This window comes from Opisthocomus hoazin, chromosome 5, assembly GCF_030867145.1.
Source record: "Opisthocomus hoazin isolate bOpiHoa1 chromosome 5, bOpiHoa1.hap1, whole genome shotgun sequence".
Classification (NCBI taxonomy): Eukaryota; Metazoa; Chordata; class Aves; order Opisthocomiformes; family Opisthocomidae; genus Opisthocomus; species Opisthocomus hoazin.
In genome coordinates, this window is record NC_134418.1 from 33,992,887 (window position 1) to 34,011,308 (window position 18,422).

At 39.2% G+C, this 18,422-nt stretch overlaps 2 protein-coding genes across 7 annotated transcripts in view; one reads left to right on the top strand and one right to left on the bottom strand.

Moving 5' to 3' along the window:
* The window catches only part of SEC24D (SEC24 homolog D, COPII component), a 232,051-nt gene extending 231,784 nt beyond the window's left edge, over window positions 1–267 (bottom strand). The window contains exon 1 of the mRNA XM_075420895.1: window positions 249–267. The gene's annotated coding sequence lies outside the window, so the exon portion shown is untranslated. The remainder of the gene's footprint in view (window positions 1–248) is intronic.
* Window positions 268–808: 541 nt separating this feature from the next.
* Window positions 809–18,422, top strand: part of USP53 (ubiquitin specific peptidase 53) — a 41,581-nt gene continuing 23,967 nt past the window's right edge. The window contains exons 1-5 of one of the 6 annotated variants that reach the window (XM_075420903.1): window positions 827–854; window positions 9,445–9,535; window positions 10,242–10,935; window positions 13,352–13,444; window positions 17,908–18,042. In XM_075420903.1, coding sequence (XP_075277018.1) covers window positions 10,792–10,935; window positions 13,352–13,444; window positions 17,908–18,042 — 372 coding nt within the window. In that variant the 5' untranslated portion in view covers window positions 827–854; window positions 9,445–9,535; window positions 10,242–10,791. The other 5 variants (XM_075420902.1, XM_075420904.1, XM_075420906.1 and 2 more) reach the window with 5 other exon arrangements.

An 18,422-nucleotide genomic window follows, 5' to 3' on the forward strand; every position in this document is an offset into this window, starting at 1 on the left:
GTTGAGGGTTTGGCTGAAAAGCCGCCCTCTCCCCGTCAGCCTGTGCTGTCTCATGGGCACCTCAAGTCAAGCCAATGTGCGCGGACAGATATTCTGGAACGGGCACTGGGAAACAACTGCTGGAAAAACAACCGCTGCCTGGTTCATTTTAACGGGTTATTAACTCGAAAACCCAGTGGCTTGGAACAGCCCCAACAGAGGCTTTCTGGGCTGCAACCGGACGGCTTTCGAGAGCTGCTCCCAGTTACCTGCGACGCAGTCACGGCGGCTTTCACACTGAGGACAACCGCGCTCTCAACCAGTGATAATACGGAGAGGGGGGGATCGGGGGGGCGGGTTTGCGGCAGCCCCTTACCTTGCCACGGCTCCCCGCCCCGCCCGCCCCGTCGGCTGAAGCGCCACAGCAACGCCCTCCTGCCCTCGAGCGCGGCCCACTCAGGTGATCCCTCCCGCCACCCATTGCGCATGTGCAGCCCCAGCCGCGCGCCGGCTGGGTGGCCACGCCCACCTGCCGGGCTCTACCCCAGGCATGGCGGGAGGCGGCGACACTGTGATTGGTTCGGCCCCTCCAATCGCGCTCCTCCGCCTCCGCCTCTCCTCCCTCAGCGCCCGCTCCCTCTTCCTGGCGCCGGGCGCGCTCGGGAAGATCCGGACTACCGCCGGGGGACGTGCGGCCCCCCCGCTCCCCGGCCAGTCCACTGCGCAGGCGCGCCGCAGGGCGGGAGAGGGCGGGGGAGAAGCAAGGAGGAGAAGGGGGGGGAGCAAAAGTTGCTGTGAGGGCGGGGCCGCGCGTGGAGTAGCTGCCGGGAGGGGGCGAGAGAGGAGTTGCGTGCGGGAGCCGCTGGGGACGGTCGGTGAGTCGGGGGTGCGGCGGGCGGGGTCCGAGGTGTGGATGGGGGAGCGGGGTCCGAGGTGTGGATGGGGGAGCGGGGTCCGACTCTGCTCCCCCGCGGGACGGGGCGATGTGTGCAGCCGGGGGACGGGATCCGCCGCGGGCCGTTCATCTGCTGCCGCCGCCGCTACCACCGCGCCTGGGGGCGGGGGGGGTTCCCGCGTCCGGCGGGGGGTGGCCGCCGCGCGCTCGGCCGTCGGGGCCGTAGCCGTCGTCTCCTCAGGGCGCCGAGCCGATGAGCCGCCGGCCCCGGGGCGGCACCGGCCCCCGTTACCCGGCGAGCGGCGCCCACCCGCGGCGGGCGGCGTCGGGGCGAAATCCCTCCCGGGGCCGGCGTGGGCGAGGGTCACAGCCGGATGGCGGGGCGAGCTGCTGGCGCCGTCCCCGCGGGTTGTGTAAGCGGGCACGGCTGTGGCGTCCTGGCCGTGCGAGCTCGCGTGTTGGCTCGGTGAGAGCCGGGGCTGTGGGGTTGATGTTTAACGCGGGAGTCACATGCCCGTCAGCGAGTTCTTCTGGGGTGTTTTCAGAGACTGTTTGGAACAGGAAAGGCCAGTACAGGTAGTACGGAGCTGGCTGGGTTTTAATCGGTTTACAAGATTTGGAGGCTGTGTTATTTGCTGAGTTTGTACGAAGAGAGTTTCCGAGGCGTGTAGGTAGATGTAGGCAAATTGTCTGCTTGGCAGCTGATCTAAGTTTATCCCTTACTTTGATTTTTTTAAATGCAAATATTGAAAGTCAGCTTTTTGGAGGAAATACATCTTATTCTCCTGACATGTGTTTTCCACTTCCCAAAATAAGTGTGGGTTTTACATATCTCTACCTAATGATTTATTTTGCCCATGCAAAAAAAAAAAAAAAAAAAATCCCCTGTTGCTTAACTTTGAAGCTGCTAGGATTATTTTTAAAAGCAAAAACTTAATCACATGAATTGTATTGTGCCTGATCGATGATGCAGTATCCCCTTCCCCCTCAACGCAACAGAAATTGCCTTGACTGACTTTATTATTAACTGTCCTGTTCTTGTGGAATGAAAGGGTGATTTTTAGGTATCAAAATAGTGAAAGCTCCTGTTATCATCTGGATATAAATTAGCCTCATCAAATAACACATAATCCTTTCTTCCCCTAACAGATTGTGGAAAGTAAGATATAGTTACTGGTTGTTTTTTTTAAATATTAAATTACTTCTATAAAAAGTTATTAGCCTGGACCAGTGGGATGTTGACAATAAAAACACCTAAAATGTGGTCTTGACTTTCATATCAAAACTTGATAGTACAGAATCTGTTTCAGTCATACAGTGTGCATGATGTACTACTGACAGAATTGTTTGGGTATGAGACCCATAGGACTTCAGGGTCAGGGTATTAGCACTATTGTGTGTTTCGGTTACATTGCTTTCCAGGATCTTGGTAGCAACACTTTGTCGTTTTTCCTTGGTTAGTGCCTCTTGATAGAGTAAACCAGTTAGTCGCTTGAGGGACGTAGTGATGGGAATGATACCCATTCAAAGAGTTATTTAAAAATGTCCTCACGGGTTAAGCAGAAACAAGTTGGAGTTTGCCAGGGCCAGGTTGAGTGATGATGGATTGAGGCTGTAACAGGGAGGTGGGCTTGATCAGAATTTTAGGTGTGTGGACTGAGTGAAATGCTTGTAGATAGGTTTGTACAGATTTGTTTGTGAAGGAATATATGGAGTGTGAAGGTTCAGAAGGTTCTTTTTTTGTCAAGCTTATAAAATATGGGTGGGCTTAAAGATGATGGTCATATTAGCATTCATTGTAACTCAGTCATGTAGTTTCTCCTGGTGACTTAAGAAATCAGAAAGCTTTTTGGGAAGGAATAGAATTTGGCATTTTGCACTTCTGTTAAAGAGCAAACATCTACACAGAAAACTGAAGAGCAAGGTTACAGTTTGCACAGGCAGTTAATCTGGGATAAAAAGGCAAGCATGAGTATTATCGTTGTAAGGATACCTTCTAACTTTTTAAGGGTCAAGAAAGAGTACATGGTAATATTTGAACAAAGCACTTTTTATAAAGGAGCAGGAAGGTGGAGAAACAAAAATTGTCTTCTCTGTAGTTCTTGTGCAATGATTCACTGTAAATGCTGGCCTGTGTCATGGGTTCAGAATTTGTGTTCTTTAACATCTTCACTTAGGGTTCCCATTGTAGCTATTTCTGAAGTTGTTTCCTAGTTGTAACAGCCCAGAGGTGCAGAGCCATGAAGCTGTTGTTTTGGTTTTGAGGCAAACAGGAAAGCTTTGATTGGAACACCTTAAATAAAAAATTGTATACTTATACAAAAGCCATCTAGGGTTAGGATCTACACTTCTGGTTCTCCCATCTTGAAAGGGTAGGGAGAAGTAGGATGTGCAGGAGCAGTGGTTTGGCATATGAGGGACAGCTATATGGGTAATGGCTGGAGCAGACTCAATAGAGGTCTTTAAAATGGAAAAAAAAATGGGTTTTACATCTTTGGAGATTGGTTGGAAGAATTTCTACAAGAGATAAACATCATACACCCCTTTTGTCTCTTGGGGACTTCTTGAGTCAGTGACTGAAGGCAGAAAGAATGTGTCAGACCAGTACCTCTGGCTGGTATACTTGCAGATGGCCCGCAAAATCTCGGCTAATGGTCACTGCTGGGAATGTGATTTCCCCCCTCCCACCCCCCCCCCCCGATGTCTCAAATAGTGAGAATTTGCATTCTTGTGAATGTATTTCTTTGACAGCTGTTGAAGTGAACAGTATAATTTTCAAAGACGAAGACTGGTGACTACTAAAAGCATTAGGTGTATCTCATGGCAAATGAGATCTGTTGACATGTATAGTTCAACACAACAGTAAAGGTGGAAGGGGACAGGATTTCTGCATGGATGAAAAAAATAATGAGTCAGCCCCACTGCAGTGGATATAAGTGTTTCTTTGTTTCAAATTTCAGTCGTTTTCTACATTGTTAAAGCAACTTCACTGCTTTTTTTTTTTTTCAAATATGGGGACAAATTATTGCAACCTCCAATATTGTCACAGTACAAATCAGATTTTTGTTCTGTTGACAAAATTTGGCAATTTTAAGTGGCAAATTTTTGAGCTGTGGAAAACACTCAAATTCCCGCATTTGCGAGTTGAATTTTTGATGGATTTCATTCTGTTGAGGAGGAGAAGATAATCACAATCCTAATAATGTTGGCTCACTGCAGAAAATTCTAGTGGTTTGCCGTTGTAAGTTTATTCCCTTGCAATACATATAATCACTCTTCTTTCTGAATTTTTCGTTGTCTTGTATCTAAATTCCTAGTTTATAACATATATCAGTTTAGAAATTGATTTGCCAGAGTTGTCAGACCATTGGGTGGGTTGCCAGGCTCAACACAGAGGCGTGAGCTGCCAGCAGAAGCAAAAAGCTGTGTTGCTTAAAAGTAGCCTTAGCATCGATCATGAGGAAGGTTTGCCATTAGTCATTTATGCAATGCACTGAGCATAGTTGCAAAATGGAGTTGAGAAGATGTAAATAACAGCTCTTCAGTCAAATTTCAGACACGCACAGTCAGCAACTTTTGAACCCATTGACAGGTTTCCACCCAATTTGACAGAAGGGATAGGAGTCTTAAAGGTGATTATGTGCTTAGAAAGTACAGGAAAACAGGCAGCAGGCTGAAAGAGAAGATGGAAGGAAGAGAGTTGGCATGTGCCCCAACTAGGGAGAAAACTGTGAGAACTCATCTGTGGACACAAAACAATCAGGAGCCAGGCATTGATAATTCCAGTATTCACAGAACCAACTGTTTATCTCATCAGTTCTATCTAAATGGAGAACAAAGATGCCTAAACCCAAATGTGCTTCTAGAAAGTGATTTATTTAGGTAAAATAGTAACTGCACTGATTTCTAAGCTCATTTAGTGATATTACTTCTTACATTGAAAAGACTGCACCAGCTGCAGTTATTTGTGTGCTAGGGTATACCAACAAAACAGGTGATAACACAATAATCAGCAAAAACGTGTATTTGTTGTTCTGGAAGCTATAGAGGCAGGAGCCAGAAATTTGTGACAAGCATGTATTTTGTCCTGTAAGGCTGCACAACTAAGGGTACCAGGTGCTTGATAAGATCATTGATGGCTGAAGAACAGGGGCTGAAATTGGGCAAGGCAGAACAACTTAGGCTGATAAATAGATGTTGGTTGGAGAGTTCGTAGCCCTTGTTTAGTGTCTTTGGTTGAGAAAAGTAATCCAAAATTGATCCCTTTAGTCTGAAGAGCAAGAATATTTAACTCTCAGCTGCTAAAAATCTTACATAATAAGTCAATAACATTATGTGAAATAACTGTTTTGCTGAAAGATTTGCACCTATTGAGGACTCTGTATGGTTCAATGACTCATGATCCGTCCTCAGTCACCCACACGTTTGTCAAGCCAGGAACTTACAAAGAACTGGTAAACCCTGGTGGCTAATAAAAGCTGCAGTGCTCTTGGCAACGCTGGCTTACCACAGACATGCAAGAGCAGTCTTCAGTTCTTAACTATAGTCCTATAGAGTATTGAATTTAGATTAAAGGAGTCAGTGGTCTGAGTCCCAGTCATCTAAAAGTTTAACCAAATATTATGGGAGGTGGAAGGAACCCAGGTTGATCAGCAGCATCACTTCTGTCATTTATGGAACAATCTGCAAGGAGGGTAGGTATGTCAGCAGAGGAATAATACTCTTGGGGGGAATGGTCCAAATCCAGAAAAATTTGCTGTGACTATAAAGCCTACATCCTTGCCAGCATCTTCCACAATAGCTTTTTTTGATCTTGACTTTTTTCTTTCCTCTTCTTCCTCTTTTTTTTTTTTTTTTTTTTTTTTAACAAAACCAAACTTGGAGATACTTGTCCAATATAAATTTCAAAACAAGACGCTACTGTAAACTTTCTCTCCTTGGGGAGAGGCTGTGATGACAAATGTCTGACAGAAGTTAATCCCGTTGTTCATGGCACCATTGGAAGGCTCATCTGCAGTGTTCCTCTTACAGTGCACACTTCTTATTCACTAGTCATGTTTGATACAGGATGTTAGTGGAGAAAGAAAGGGTAGTGGAACTTCCTACTCCAGCCTAGCACTTACTAGTCAGTGTTGGCCAGAGAACTGCGAGTCAGGATGGTATTGTTTCACAGGTACTGTCTGTTCCTTGGGTTCACTATGACTGTTCGGGGGACAAAGAGTAGTGGATGAAACAAAGCGACTAGAGTGCCCAATCACTGCAAAGTTCTAGTTGAGTTCTAGAAGTACAGGGAGATCTTTTATATGTAACACCTTTCTTATATGCCCTTTTCTTAAATATGTGACACAGTTTTGAATTGGTGGTGGTGGGGTTATGTTTAGTTTGACATATGTAGTTTAAATAATGTCTTTATAGAAGGAGTAATTTGAGAAGGTTGTGTGAAAATAATTTTTAAGTAGTCACTTCTGATCTTTCTAGTGTTGTACTTAAATTTTCAGGAAAAGGTACACCGGTGTTGTGGGTATTTAACAGAGGCTATTTGAATATAACATCACAGTGCTTTGAAAAATGAATATCTGGCCCACATATGAAACTGTGCAATGAATATATTCCACAATTTATTAGGATAAGATTGTGTGCACTTACCCGGTGTGATAGTTGAAAATGTTTGTACTCGCAACTTTGTGGATATGCAATTAAACAGCAAACGTCTTAATGTAGTGTGACAGTAATGTAGAGCTAATCCAGACCCATTTTTGATTAAATTCTTGCAGTGAATCGTTGTAACTTCTCTGAAACCTAACCCAATAGTTAAATGCTTCGTGCATGGGATATTTATTCTAGGGCATCCCTGAAATGCAAAACAAAAAGACTTTCTAGAAGTTCTTAGTGAATGAATGCTCTTGGTCTTAAATTGTTCTGGAAGAACTCTTGTTTCCAAAATAAGTTAAAAGTTTTGCAGTTAAAATATGGACTAGGTAAATTCAGAGGTTCTTTCCCCCTATATCCATGCATAAATCTGTTGTTTGGAAACATGGGTAAACTGTGCTTGAAAGTATGATAAAAAAGGAACATAAGAATTCATGGAATCTCTTCTACCTTTGTGACTTAAGATAAGTAAGTCCCAAGGCTCAAAATGAGAATGACAGAGGTAAAATTTTTCTGAATGTTTTATAACTTTTGTCTGTTGGTCTTAGGGGCCAGTTTCACAGATGTGATTGTAGTAGCTATCTTCCTTCTGCATTTAAAGCAAAAAAGAACACAAATGTTTCCCAAATTTAATGTGACTTTGGGTCTGTCATTACACGTTTCTTCAGATGAGAAAGTAACTTACTTATGAAATAGATATTCAGCTTTTTTTTTTTTTTTTTTTTTTGGCTGGAAATGAATCCTTCTGTTCTTGCCTATCCTTGGATTTCTTTAAATAACCAGCTGTAGTCCAGCCTCACAGTTGAATGTGTGAGATCTGTTTCCAAATGAAATTTGGATACCAGAAACATGTCTTTTGCCAGTAACTTCTGTGTTTTATCATTGGCATGCAGTCTAGCTTACTTTCTATCTATTTCCTTCCGGTATTGTGGCTGGTACAGGCTGAGCAATCTTTACATGGAAATGCAGACAGCGGGGGACAGGCTGGCTGAATCACTCACTGTTGGTGGGGTACAACTGTATGAGCAGTTTGAGATGAGAGGTGTAGTGTAGTCAGTAGGGAATTTATTTTAGGTTTGGAGACCCTGATAGCAAGCCTGATATTTCTGGGGCAGAACTGTATTGATCCTGTTGCTCCTGTCTACTCAAAGGTAGGAACACAATGAGGGACATCTCAAGCGTACGTTGGAGTGCAAATACGCTTTACACCTTTATGGCTACCACAGGCCATCTGTACTGTTCCCAATCCAGTCTCTTTCCTGCTTTTTCCCCTTCAGTGTACCCAGTTTGATATTGCTGGTTACTAAAAATTGTTTCTCTTAACTTGAGTTTTGTCTTCTGGGACAGCAGCAGGAGGGTGAAGAAAACCATATGCAATTCTCCATGTGGGAAATTATATAAAGTGAAATTGAGAACTCTGTATTGCCAGGAAAATGTGTGCTCAAGAAGCTTCTCTTGGTATGTCAGGGAGCAAGCTCTTTTTGCAACAAAAATATATAATGTCAGTTTTTCAGTATGGATACAGAAATATTTAACCAGAAATCAGTAGGAAGTATTTGATGGTTGAAAAATAAGAATGTAAGATTATTCTGGGTGGTGGTTTTAGTTTTGTTTGGTTTTTTAAGTCATAGTTATAACGTTATTTTTAGGAATTTAAGTTATGGTTCCCTGTTATAGCAGGAGACTTTGCGCCAAATGATGCTTCATATTAGTAAGCACTTCTGATGTGTGATGCTGGCTTCTTGAATACAGAAGTGTATGTATTTTTTGTATATGTATCTGATTATAAACAGCTATATACCTGAGATTTTTTCCTTGACTCCTCTTTATTCATCTTTAGTGATTCATTATTTTCTATTTAGGTACTGCACTGAAAATTTCTAATAAAAACACTAATTAAAAATATTTTCTTTCCTTTAGTTGCTCTGTACAGATCATGTTATCACTTCTGCATACCTGACTTCAGAGAGTCTTTAATCTTTTTCTGTTTTAAACTTTGTTTTACTGTTATCTTCACCTCTGTCCTTTAATTTCTTAGAGTTTGGTCCGTTGTAGAAGAATAGCTGTTATGCTGGGGAGCACTTTGACTTTTATGTGGGGAAAAAACAATTGAAGTTCATAGTCCTTTTAATTAATTTAAAGTTCTAAAGATCTTAAACTGATAGGCATTTCTAGTTACTCACTACGTGTGTGTGGTTCCCCCCCCCCCCTTCTGGGTTCAGTGAAGTGAAAATAAAGAAAGCAAAATTATCACATGATATTCTGTCAAGGTCAGTTTCCAGTTAGATTTCAGACTCCTTGCTCAGTGCTATCACAAATCATACTTAGTATTTCTGGTATTATTAAATAAAATTATTTACGGGTGAGATACAGTAACATCAGTAAAGAAACAAAACCCACCTGATTATTCATGGGGCAAAAGAGACTTTTGGTTAGGTTCCAGTTACTGATTTTTTTGATAACTTAAGCAAGTGCCAATATTTCTTTTAAATAAAGGGGAGTGGTTTTAGGGGTGCAAGACTTCCGAGAGGTATTTTTGAAAGTTGCAAGATTTGTTTCTGTGGTATCCCAGCTGTACAATATTTGAGAGCTGTAGAACTGTTTGATGTGAGTGTGGTGTTGGTTGTTCTGAGCTGGGGAAAGTTGTCTTCCAATTTCTACAGCGTTCTAACTACAATTTTTTTTTAATGCTACTCAACAATCTTGAAATGTTCACACAGTGGAAAAAATTGTAGTGAGAAGGCTGCAGGTTTTGAAGTATACTGATAAGTCTCTAATATCTCACACACTTGTAAAATCTATGGTGAGTGTCTTGGTAGTAATGTGAGGCACAAATGTCACTTTTTTTTGTCTTTCCCAAATATGCAGCCTTAATCACTTTGGTTTATTTAAGTTTATTCTGTTCTGTGCTCTTACTTCAGATGCTTATGTGAATGGTGTAGTAGTGCCAAACTGATTGAATAATCCGTTGTTGTGAGATGATCGCTGCATGGGCTTTTACATGGGCCTGTGGTGAGTTCTGGGTGATGGCTCATTTAACCTTAAGTACGTACCTTCAGTGATGAGTGAAACAACTCTTATTGTTGGAATTTGAATATCCAGGAATCAGTTACTGGGGCAGCTACCAAAATGTTCTTGCTCTGCTATTAGCTATGTTTTTCTGGATGCTTTAAGAATGCAACTAGGGTAACGACACACTTATGTAGTGTTTACTAGGTAGTACAAAATTTTGAAAGCGGAGTACTGGCTGAGAATCCATCTATAGCAGCTTAGTAATCTTAAGACGTAGAAATACGTAGAAGTTTGTGAGTTGTTGTGATATTGAAATCAAAACTATCTTAGGCTTTGAAGTGTTCAATAAAAATATGTAATTCTTAGTATTTTCTTTAGTCTTGGAGATTCAAAGTTAGAATAACTCTTATGTGGTCTTTTTATAAGCTGTTGAATATTGTTTGCAGAAACTTTACAGTAATTTTATGATGGTCTTCAGAGGTGTATGATAAGTTAGAAGGTAACTGATTATGACAGATGAAATAATTTAATTTTTCTGCCTTAAAAACAGCTTTTAGGTGGCAGTTGTTTCTCCTCCTCTTCCCTGGTTATTGCATCTGCCTTTAGATTAAGAGGCTGTTTTAGCTGTGGTCTCTTTTCTGATTTAGAAGGTCTTTAACATTTTGGAAAATTATATTTTTATAAATTTTTTTTTCTCCTATTTCAGAGTCGCTGGAAAGAGAATGAAATAAACATGCAGTCTTCTAAACTGGAATATATTTCATGGGTCGCAGTTAAAAGTAAAAAGAAGATGGAACGAAATGAGAGAACAGTAGTTTAACACCTGTCAAGAACTTTCCATTTTTGTGATATATACATATATAAGCTTGCAATGTAATATAACTAATGATTTATAATAATACTTTATTGATATCCCTGGAAAGACAAGTCTGTTACTATGGAACTTGCTTAATAAGAACTCTTATTATAATAACTTTTAACATTTTTTAACTATAATGGGACACATTTTTTTTTTAAAGTGTGAAAGTTAATAACTTTGTATAGCTGTATTTTAACTGAGAGCCTGATCCTAATGGATGGCTGACAGCTGCTCATGGAAAATGGACTTAAACATATGAATGGTTACTGTTGTAGAGAGTTGAATGGAATGCCATGGCTTTAGAACAATTCTCTTAGAACCTTCTTCTTCGCCTTGCACGCATTGTATCCTTAAATATTTAAGCATAAATATTGTCGTTTATAAAGTCTAAAAAATAATGGCATGGGTGAAATTCTTAAGAAAACCTGGGGGTAACCTTGGAAAAGTTTATCAGCCTGGAAGTATACTGTCCCTGGCCCCTACAAAAGGCTTATTGAATGAACCGGGACAAAACAGCTGCTTTCTTAATAGTGCTGTTCAGGTAAGAAAAAACTTGATTTATTAAACAGCTCTGGTTTTGCAGCAGCTTAGACAGTCATTGTAGGGAAAGTGTTCTCTTGGCAATGCTGTTTTTACCATTTGTATTGCAGTACATGTATTCTACAGAAAAATACAGCACGTTTTTCAGTGGTGCTAATTTCAGTTCTCAGTTAAACTTAATGATTCCAAGTAAGACAGAGTAGTATGTCTTTTTGGAGTGGATTTTCCTTAGAAAATATAAAAAATAATTTTAAAAAAAGTGGCAATCGTAGAAAAAAGAGAACTGTGTGGAAGTAATTTTACTTAACATTTCATCTTAAGAAATTTAGAGTATTAAATATTTAATTTTGCAAAAAATTACAGCATGATATTTTGTTTGTATGCATTAAGGCTATCAAAAACTTTCCTTTTGTATTTGGAAACTTATGAGTCATACCTTTAAAACTTGCTGCTTGAATTTTAAAACTAATGTTTCTGTCAAACAACAGTTTTATTACTTGACAAAATTTACAAGACACTTTTTAATGTGGGGCAACAGAAATACTGCTTGTATTGAATAGGACACCTTTTATTAAAATTGAATTTTCTCAGAATTAGCACATGAGTCTGTGGTACTAGGGTATGCCAGAAGACACACATATAGTTGAAAGCTTTGATTCTAATCTTAGGAAAGATTTACGGAATTAGAGTAGGAGATACACTTGATACCAAAGAAATGTGTTTTAGATTTCTTTTTATTGTTTGTATGCATACAACCAACTTCTTGCATGTGTTTACCTACACACTGTTCTGTTTTACATGAGCTGTAATTGAACACGTTGGCTCTTTAGATCTCTGAAGTATAGTTTAATAGTACAGTAATATTAGCATGATTGTAAATGGAGCTCTTGCAAGCCTACTTATGACAGGGAATATGGAGATCTATTTAATTCTATGACAGAGCAGCGCTAGCCTTTCCGCATTGTCTGCAAGTCAGAGTACCAGGCACAGTTTAATTTATAGTATAGTCTTTTTAAATGTAGAAATTAACAACAAGAACAAATTTCTGGGCTGTGCAAATGAAGAGCAGAACAACATATTTTTTGTAATGCTTAGATTTTGGACCTGATCACTTTCAAATTGTACAGAATTATTTGCCAAACTGGCAGAGAGCTTTATAGATGCATAGACTTTTTAAAAAAACTGTCTTAAAAATGGTGTGGATTTAAAAATAGGAGATACGAGAGAGGTATGTACGTGGTGTGTATTTGTGTGGTATCTAAATATGTTTAAAATAAAAATGGACAATAGATTTAGTACAAAGAGTTTGCAGGATTACATTGAATGGGAACAGCATGACCTATATTCTCTTGCAGTTTTGCTGTTTTCCCTTAGGGTGCCCTAAAATTAAACCCTAAGACATTTTTAGTTACAGTTTCAGACAATCCTACTACTTCACAACCTACTGCTGTTTATCAAACAGTGGCTAAGGATTGGTGACTGCCCGTTTACAACTGATATCCCTTTCTTTTCTTTTAACCTCTGTTCAAACTTCAGAACTGAGGTTCGGACATTCCTTTTCAAATGCATCCTAATTCATTTTAGCTTCTATATTTATAGATAGGATCTCCCCCCCGTACCCGGGTTTGCAGCTGTTGTTACTGTACCTCTTGAGAACTCATTTTTGTTTTGTTTTTTTTCTTAATGATAACTTTCTGAACTACTGTGCTGATTGTGTACCTAAGACATTCAATACTGAAAGCAGTATAATGTAGCCAAGCTGACATTACCTTTATATAGAGTAGTTATGCGAAGAAAAGGTAGAAATATACCTGATTAAGCACTAGGGTTATTTTGATCTGTGGAAAACCAGATGTAGTTCAGCAATAATTGTATTAAGAGACCATAAGAATGTCATATACACTTAACCCAAATGATGGATGCATTTTACCTAGCAATTCAGTTTCCATCTTTGTTTCCTTTTTGTTTTTTTTTTGTTAATTTGAGAGAAAGCACAGGAGAGGGGGAAAGGGAAAGGGGAAGAGAGAAAGAGAAATTAAGTAAGCACCATAGCCGCCTTCCTCTTCTCTAAAGCCATAAGACGACTGTTGCATTGTCTATACATAGTTCAGCTTGCTGCTTGTTTCCTGAAAAGTATTTCAGTTCTTTTTCCACACAAAGTACATTGTTTGTCATTGTACCAAAAAGTTTAAAAAGGAGTTGTAAATTTTATGAGTGGTGAATGCGAACCTTCCACTTCCATCTACACAATTTACCAAGCTAATGGAAAAGGACCATAATTCTTGTAGCAATCTTGGTGCTCAAGTGGTACATATTATGTGAAATTAAAAAAAAAGACAATCCACTATATGTTGCTGTGTTAAACGTAGAACCTTCAGAACTCATTACTTACTTTCTGTGAAACTTTATTTTTATAGGTATTGTGGCAACTTGACATATTTCGACGAAGTTTAAGAGGTTTAACTGGACATGTATGTCAGGGAGATGCATGCATATTTTGTGCTTTAAAGGTAAATAATAATTTTTGGAATTTTGAAATTGTCTTTCAAAATGAGGTAAAAGTAACTAATATTTACTGATCTGTATCTCTACCATACATATATCTGGGTGACTCTTAAGTCATTCTTGTGCAAAGAAAATATTTAGGTTTAGGACATTTGTAGCAAGTGTTTGGAAGAGAAATATTTTCTTGTATTTAAAGAAGAAATTTTAGAGTATACAAATTTTACCACCTGCTTAAACATAAAACTTGGTCTACTAAAAGACAGTATGACTTACTTGAAAATTTCTAGCTAGCCTCTTGGAGATTTTTTTTTTTCTATTTGCATGCATATGTTTTTGTTCTTTCCTGCAGTGTTTGAATACAGTTGCTTTACAATAACTATATTACTGTCTGATATACAATAACTATATTACTGTCTGATAAGGTCTTGCGATTCTTTTTTTACTTAGTAGTTCATGGTAAGGGTGCAGAACTGAATTGTTCAAAATTGTTCAGTTTGTAAGTAATGAAAGGCAGGCAGTGGTACTGGAAAACTAATGAAAGCTGGTAACTTGTTACTATTTGAAAGTGAGATCTTCATATCTTAACTAGTGCATAAAACTTGTGCTTTAAACAGTTTTGTAACTCATCTGAGGTCTGTAAAGAAATGTTGAATTCTGTTAGGTTCTTACTGCTTTTACTGCATGATATTTTGGGAAAGCTTGTAAGCATGGTATCTCTTTCATTGGGATCAAAATTCCAATGAAAAAATATGTAGGGGTGTGTATATATGTAATTTTTTTTTTTGTTTTAATAGTATGCAGTTTCTACTCTTACTGCAGTTTGGCAGTGAAGACACTTTTGGGATTCTAATACAGGACTGTATTATGTATCGTCTAATAGACTAGTAGGTATAGTGGTATACAGAACTGGGAATCACTCATCTGGAGGGAGCTGAAAGGGACAACACTATTTGAAAATGTAGTTCATTGAGAAAGTAGTTTTTGACGATGCTAAATTATAGGCAAGGAGAAGCCAAATATTTTAGAGTTTATTTTCAGGGAGTTTCACAAACCAAACCTTGTTACTAAATGAGCGTTTTAGGCAAGAACAGTTTGCAGTGACATTTATTTAATCTTTCAGGAGGTGTGTAATCTGTGTACCATGTAGGTTTTTTCAGCCATTTTTAGTGTTTATCATGATGCAGTATGGTGCAGCTGGTTTTGAATGTGTCTGTCTTTTTTCCAAACATATTTTTTTCTAAAAGATGCCATTTTATTTCTTTGGTTAGAGTGGTTAATTTTTAAAAGCCAACAAGTTGAAGTATGTTGAGACTACACATATTCAGACTAACTTCCTGAGGCGTTTACTCCAACCTTTTTACAAGCTCTTCACTCTGCAGAACTTGTTGGAACTTTTTGTTTCACCAGTTTTTTGATGCACATCGTGTCGTCTGTGTGATGGACGCTTGATCCTGTTAGTACCTAAAGTCCAGATAATTTAGGCATACCTGTTTCTTTCAGGTCAAATCTTACGTCTATCCTGGGATGATAGATTTAGTTTCCTGGAGTTTTGTGTGTATAGGGATTCATTTTCTATCTGATGTCATAATATAAAGTAAACTTTATGGCCTTTTCCTTTTGATTTGATCCATATTACATGTGAAGTTCTGGTCATATACAGTCTTGTTCAATGCTGCACTGGAACCGCCTTTAAGAAATGAAGAGGGATTGAATGATGACAATTGCTAGAATGTATGTTACACTGCATACTCTTAATGACTAATATCGCTGAAATCGTAGTAAAAAGTAATGTAGCAGCTTCAGTGTGCTCAGAAGCATGAATAAGGTAGTGCTCATGGTGTGTTGCAATTGAACCTGTAAGCAATGAATTGTTCCGTTCTAATGGTGCACTTGTGAAGACCAGGTGCTGCTTTTTTTTTCAAGCTAAACATACCACTTGCTGTACTCTCATACCCTCTCTCTCCCTGTAGTTTCTGGGGCTCCGATACAAAGTAAGGTAGGTTTTGCATCACTTTTAGGTCACCTTCTGAAGCAATAGACTAGCTTCAGCTACTTCATAAGGCTGCTGTAATTTAGGAATTGAAATTTTCTTTATTCTTTCAAGTATCGGTTCCTGAGGGATTGATTACTCCCGTGATGCATCTTGTGCGATTTGTCTAAATGGCTTATTGTACCTGAATATTTTGCATTACCTTGGACTGTCATGTCTTCCTATTTTGATACGTTCCCAAGAATACTGGTAAGAAGTGGTATTGCTGCCTGTTGTGAAATTGGTTAGAATGCAATTAGTTATTGTTTTAACAGTACAGTTGTGATCTTTATAACTCCATGGCCAGTAGCCTAGGTACTGAACTCAAAACATTGTTGTTAACTTATTTGGAAGTATCTGTCCTCAGTCATTAATGTACACTGCTGGTTTTGCTTTTCTGTCTTTTTAGAGATACTGGATGACTGATTCTGTTTGTTCTGTGTTCAGAACCTGGGGCATTTTGATTTTCACGCAGTGCATATGCTGGATGAGGATGCATTTCACTAACTTGTTTGTGACTTGGGTTGGGTTTTTGTTTTTGTTATTTTTGGGGAGGGGTGTGTCTTGGGCAATTTTAACCCTTACTTGTTCACCAACAAGGAAGGATGTTTTATCTGTATCAGCCTCTCCTATAAACTAAAAGCATAGCAAATAAAATCTGGTTTCCTTCTGTTCAATCCATTCTCTTTTTCTTTTGGTGGTGTTCCAAGAAATAAATATGCTCTTTTCTTCTCTGAATAACACTGGGATGGGACTCTGGCTACACAGGCCACTAAAATATTTGCATAAATGCTTATCTGTGCTTTTTTTTTTTTAGCTGGACAGGTAAGGCTCTGTTCCGTACCAAAAATGACCTAGCAGCCAAAATGAGAAGTGATAAATGTTTTCAAAGCAGAGTTAACTTGTATTACCAGATCTGTTAAAAACTTAACTTTGAATGTTTACATTGAGATATTGTGTGTAAATTTTATCAGTAGTTCATGCTTTTTGTTATGAGAGGGAAGTTCAAATATTTGACAGACACTTACCCTGGAATGCGTCATGGTTAAAACACTACTTTCTGTTAGCACTGAAACTTTGCTTATCTGTTGTATCTTTGCCTTCTGTCAGACAGATTTATTTTTTTTTTAACTGTAGGAGGCCTACGTGAAGAATGTATATCTTTATTTGTATTTACATGGCTTCTCCTATGTTTATTTGTCTTTGTTCTTTTCATTTTTCTCTAAAGCTTGACTTAGAATTCTTGAGAGTGGAATACACCCTTTAATATCTGCAAATGTTTTCTCATTGGTTTAGCAGCTTTTAACTTCCAGTTCTTTCAAAATCAGCCTTCCTTACTTGCTAAATGACAAAGGTCACTTGCATATGTATATCTCTGCTGAAAAAGAAAAGTAGTATCCAACTGTTTCTTCTTGGGGCTGTTCAGCCTGGAGAAGAGAAGGCTCCAGGGAGACCTTATTACAGCCTTCCAGTACCTGAAGGGGGCCTACAACAAAACTGGAGTGGGGTGTTTTACAAGGACATGTACAAGGGGTAATCGCTTCAAACTGAAAGAGGGTAGGTTTAGATTAGGTATAAGAAAGAAATTCTTTACTCTGAGGGTGGTGAGGCACTGGAACAGGTTGCCCAGAGAAGCTGTGGCTGCCTCCTCACTGGAAGTGTTCAAGGCCAGACTGGACGGGGCTTTGAGCAAGCTGGTCTAGAGGAAAATGTCCCTGCTCATGGCAAGGGGTTGGAACTAGATGATCTTTAAGGTCCTTTCCAACCCAAACCATGCTACGATGCTATGAAATTAAGAAAATCAAGTGCAGTTTATTCTCATGGTCTGGAACTGCAGCTGCTGACCTGTTCTCTTGTATTGTGTGCACTGGTTCAGCAGAGAGCTGATTTAATATTAAGGATTATCAGCATTCTATCTAATTGGAGAGGTTTTTGCATATCTGTAATTTTAATAAAGATACACTCATGTCTTAAGTAGTAATGTAAATGCTACATTATTTAATGAATGATGGGTGTTAAACTAACCCAAGTGGTATTACATTGTGCCCTAAGATATACACACCATCTGTAGAGATGAGACATGTATGCATAAACTGCTATTCCAATGGCCCAGTTAAAAAACCTGCATAATTACAGACTAGGGCTTGTGTTGTTTCTGGGAGCTGAAGTCAATCACTTGCATTTTTATATACTTCTATGTTGTTTTTTTACTGGATCAAAGTTCACTTTGATAACATAACTTCTTATAATGCAATGAGTAGCAGAACACGGAACCTAAGTAACTTTAAGACAAAACAGTAATTTCTAGAGTTGCATAGATTTATAAACATTTTATATATTTGCTGTTTATGCATGCTGCATAAGAACTGATGTTTTTTTGTAGCACCACAGCATCTAGTCCAGTGGCTAATGAAGCTAAGTAATGATATTTCTTCCTAGGCAATATTTTCACAATTTCAACACAGTCGAGAAAAAGCACTCCCATCAGATAATATGAGACATGCCCTGGCAGAAAGTTTTAAGGATGAACAGCGTTTCCAGCTTGGATTCATGGATGATGCAGCAGAATGTTTTGTAAGTATTCTTTGTGATAGTTGAGTAGAATTACTTTAGTTTTGTGGATGCCAAGCTGGCCTGTTGTTTTGGTAGCTGCATGCTCGCATGTGCGATACAACTGACATACTACTGCTGACCTTCTTTATGTCAACTTAGGGGAACAGACACATGGAGTAAGTGTCTGGTAATGCGGGATGGAGTAGTCTTGCATTTGCTCCGTACTTATTCCCTACCTCTGTAGCTTAGACAGAGGGATGTGTGAAACATCATTCCTACAGGAGATCGGTGAGGTTGATGAACTCTCAGTCACTCCTGAAAGTTTTTGGATGGAGAGAAGTGTTAGCTTCTCTGGAGAAGAAGCACCTATAGATTTTAATATATAGTCTATTCCTCCAAGT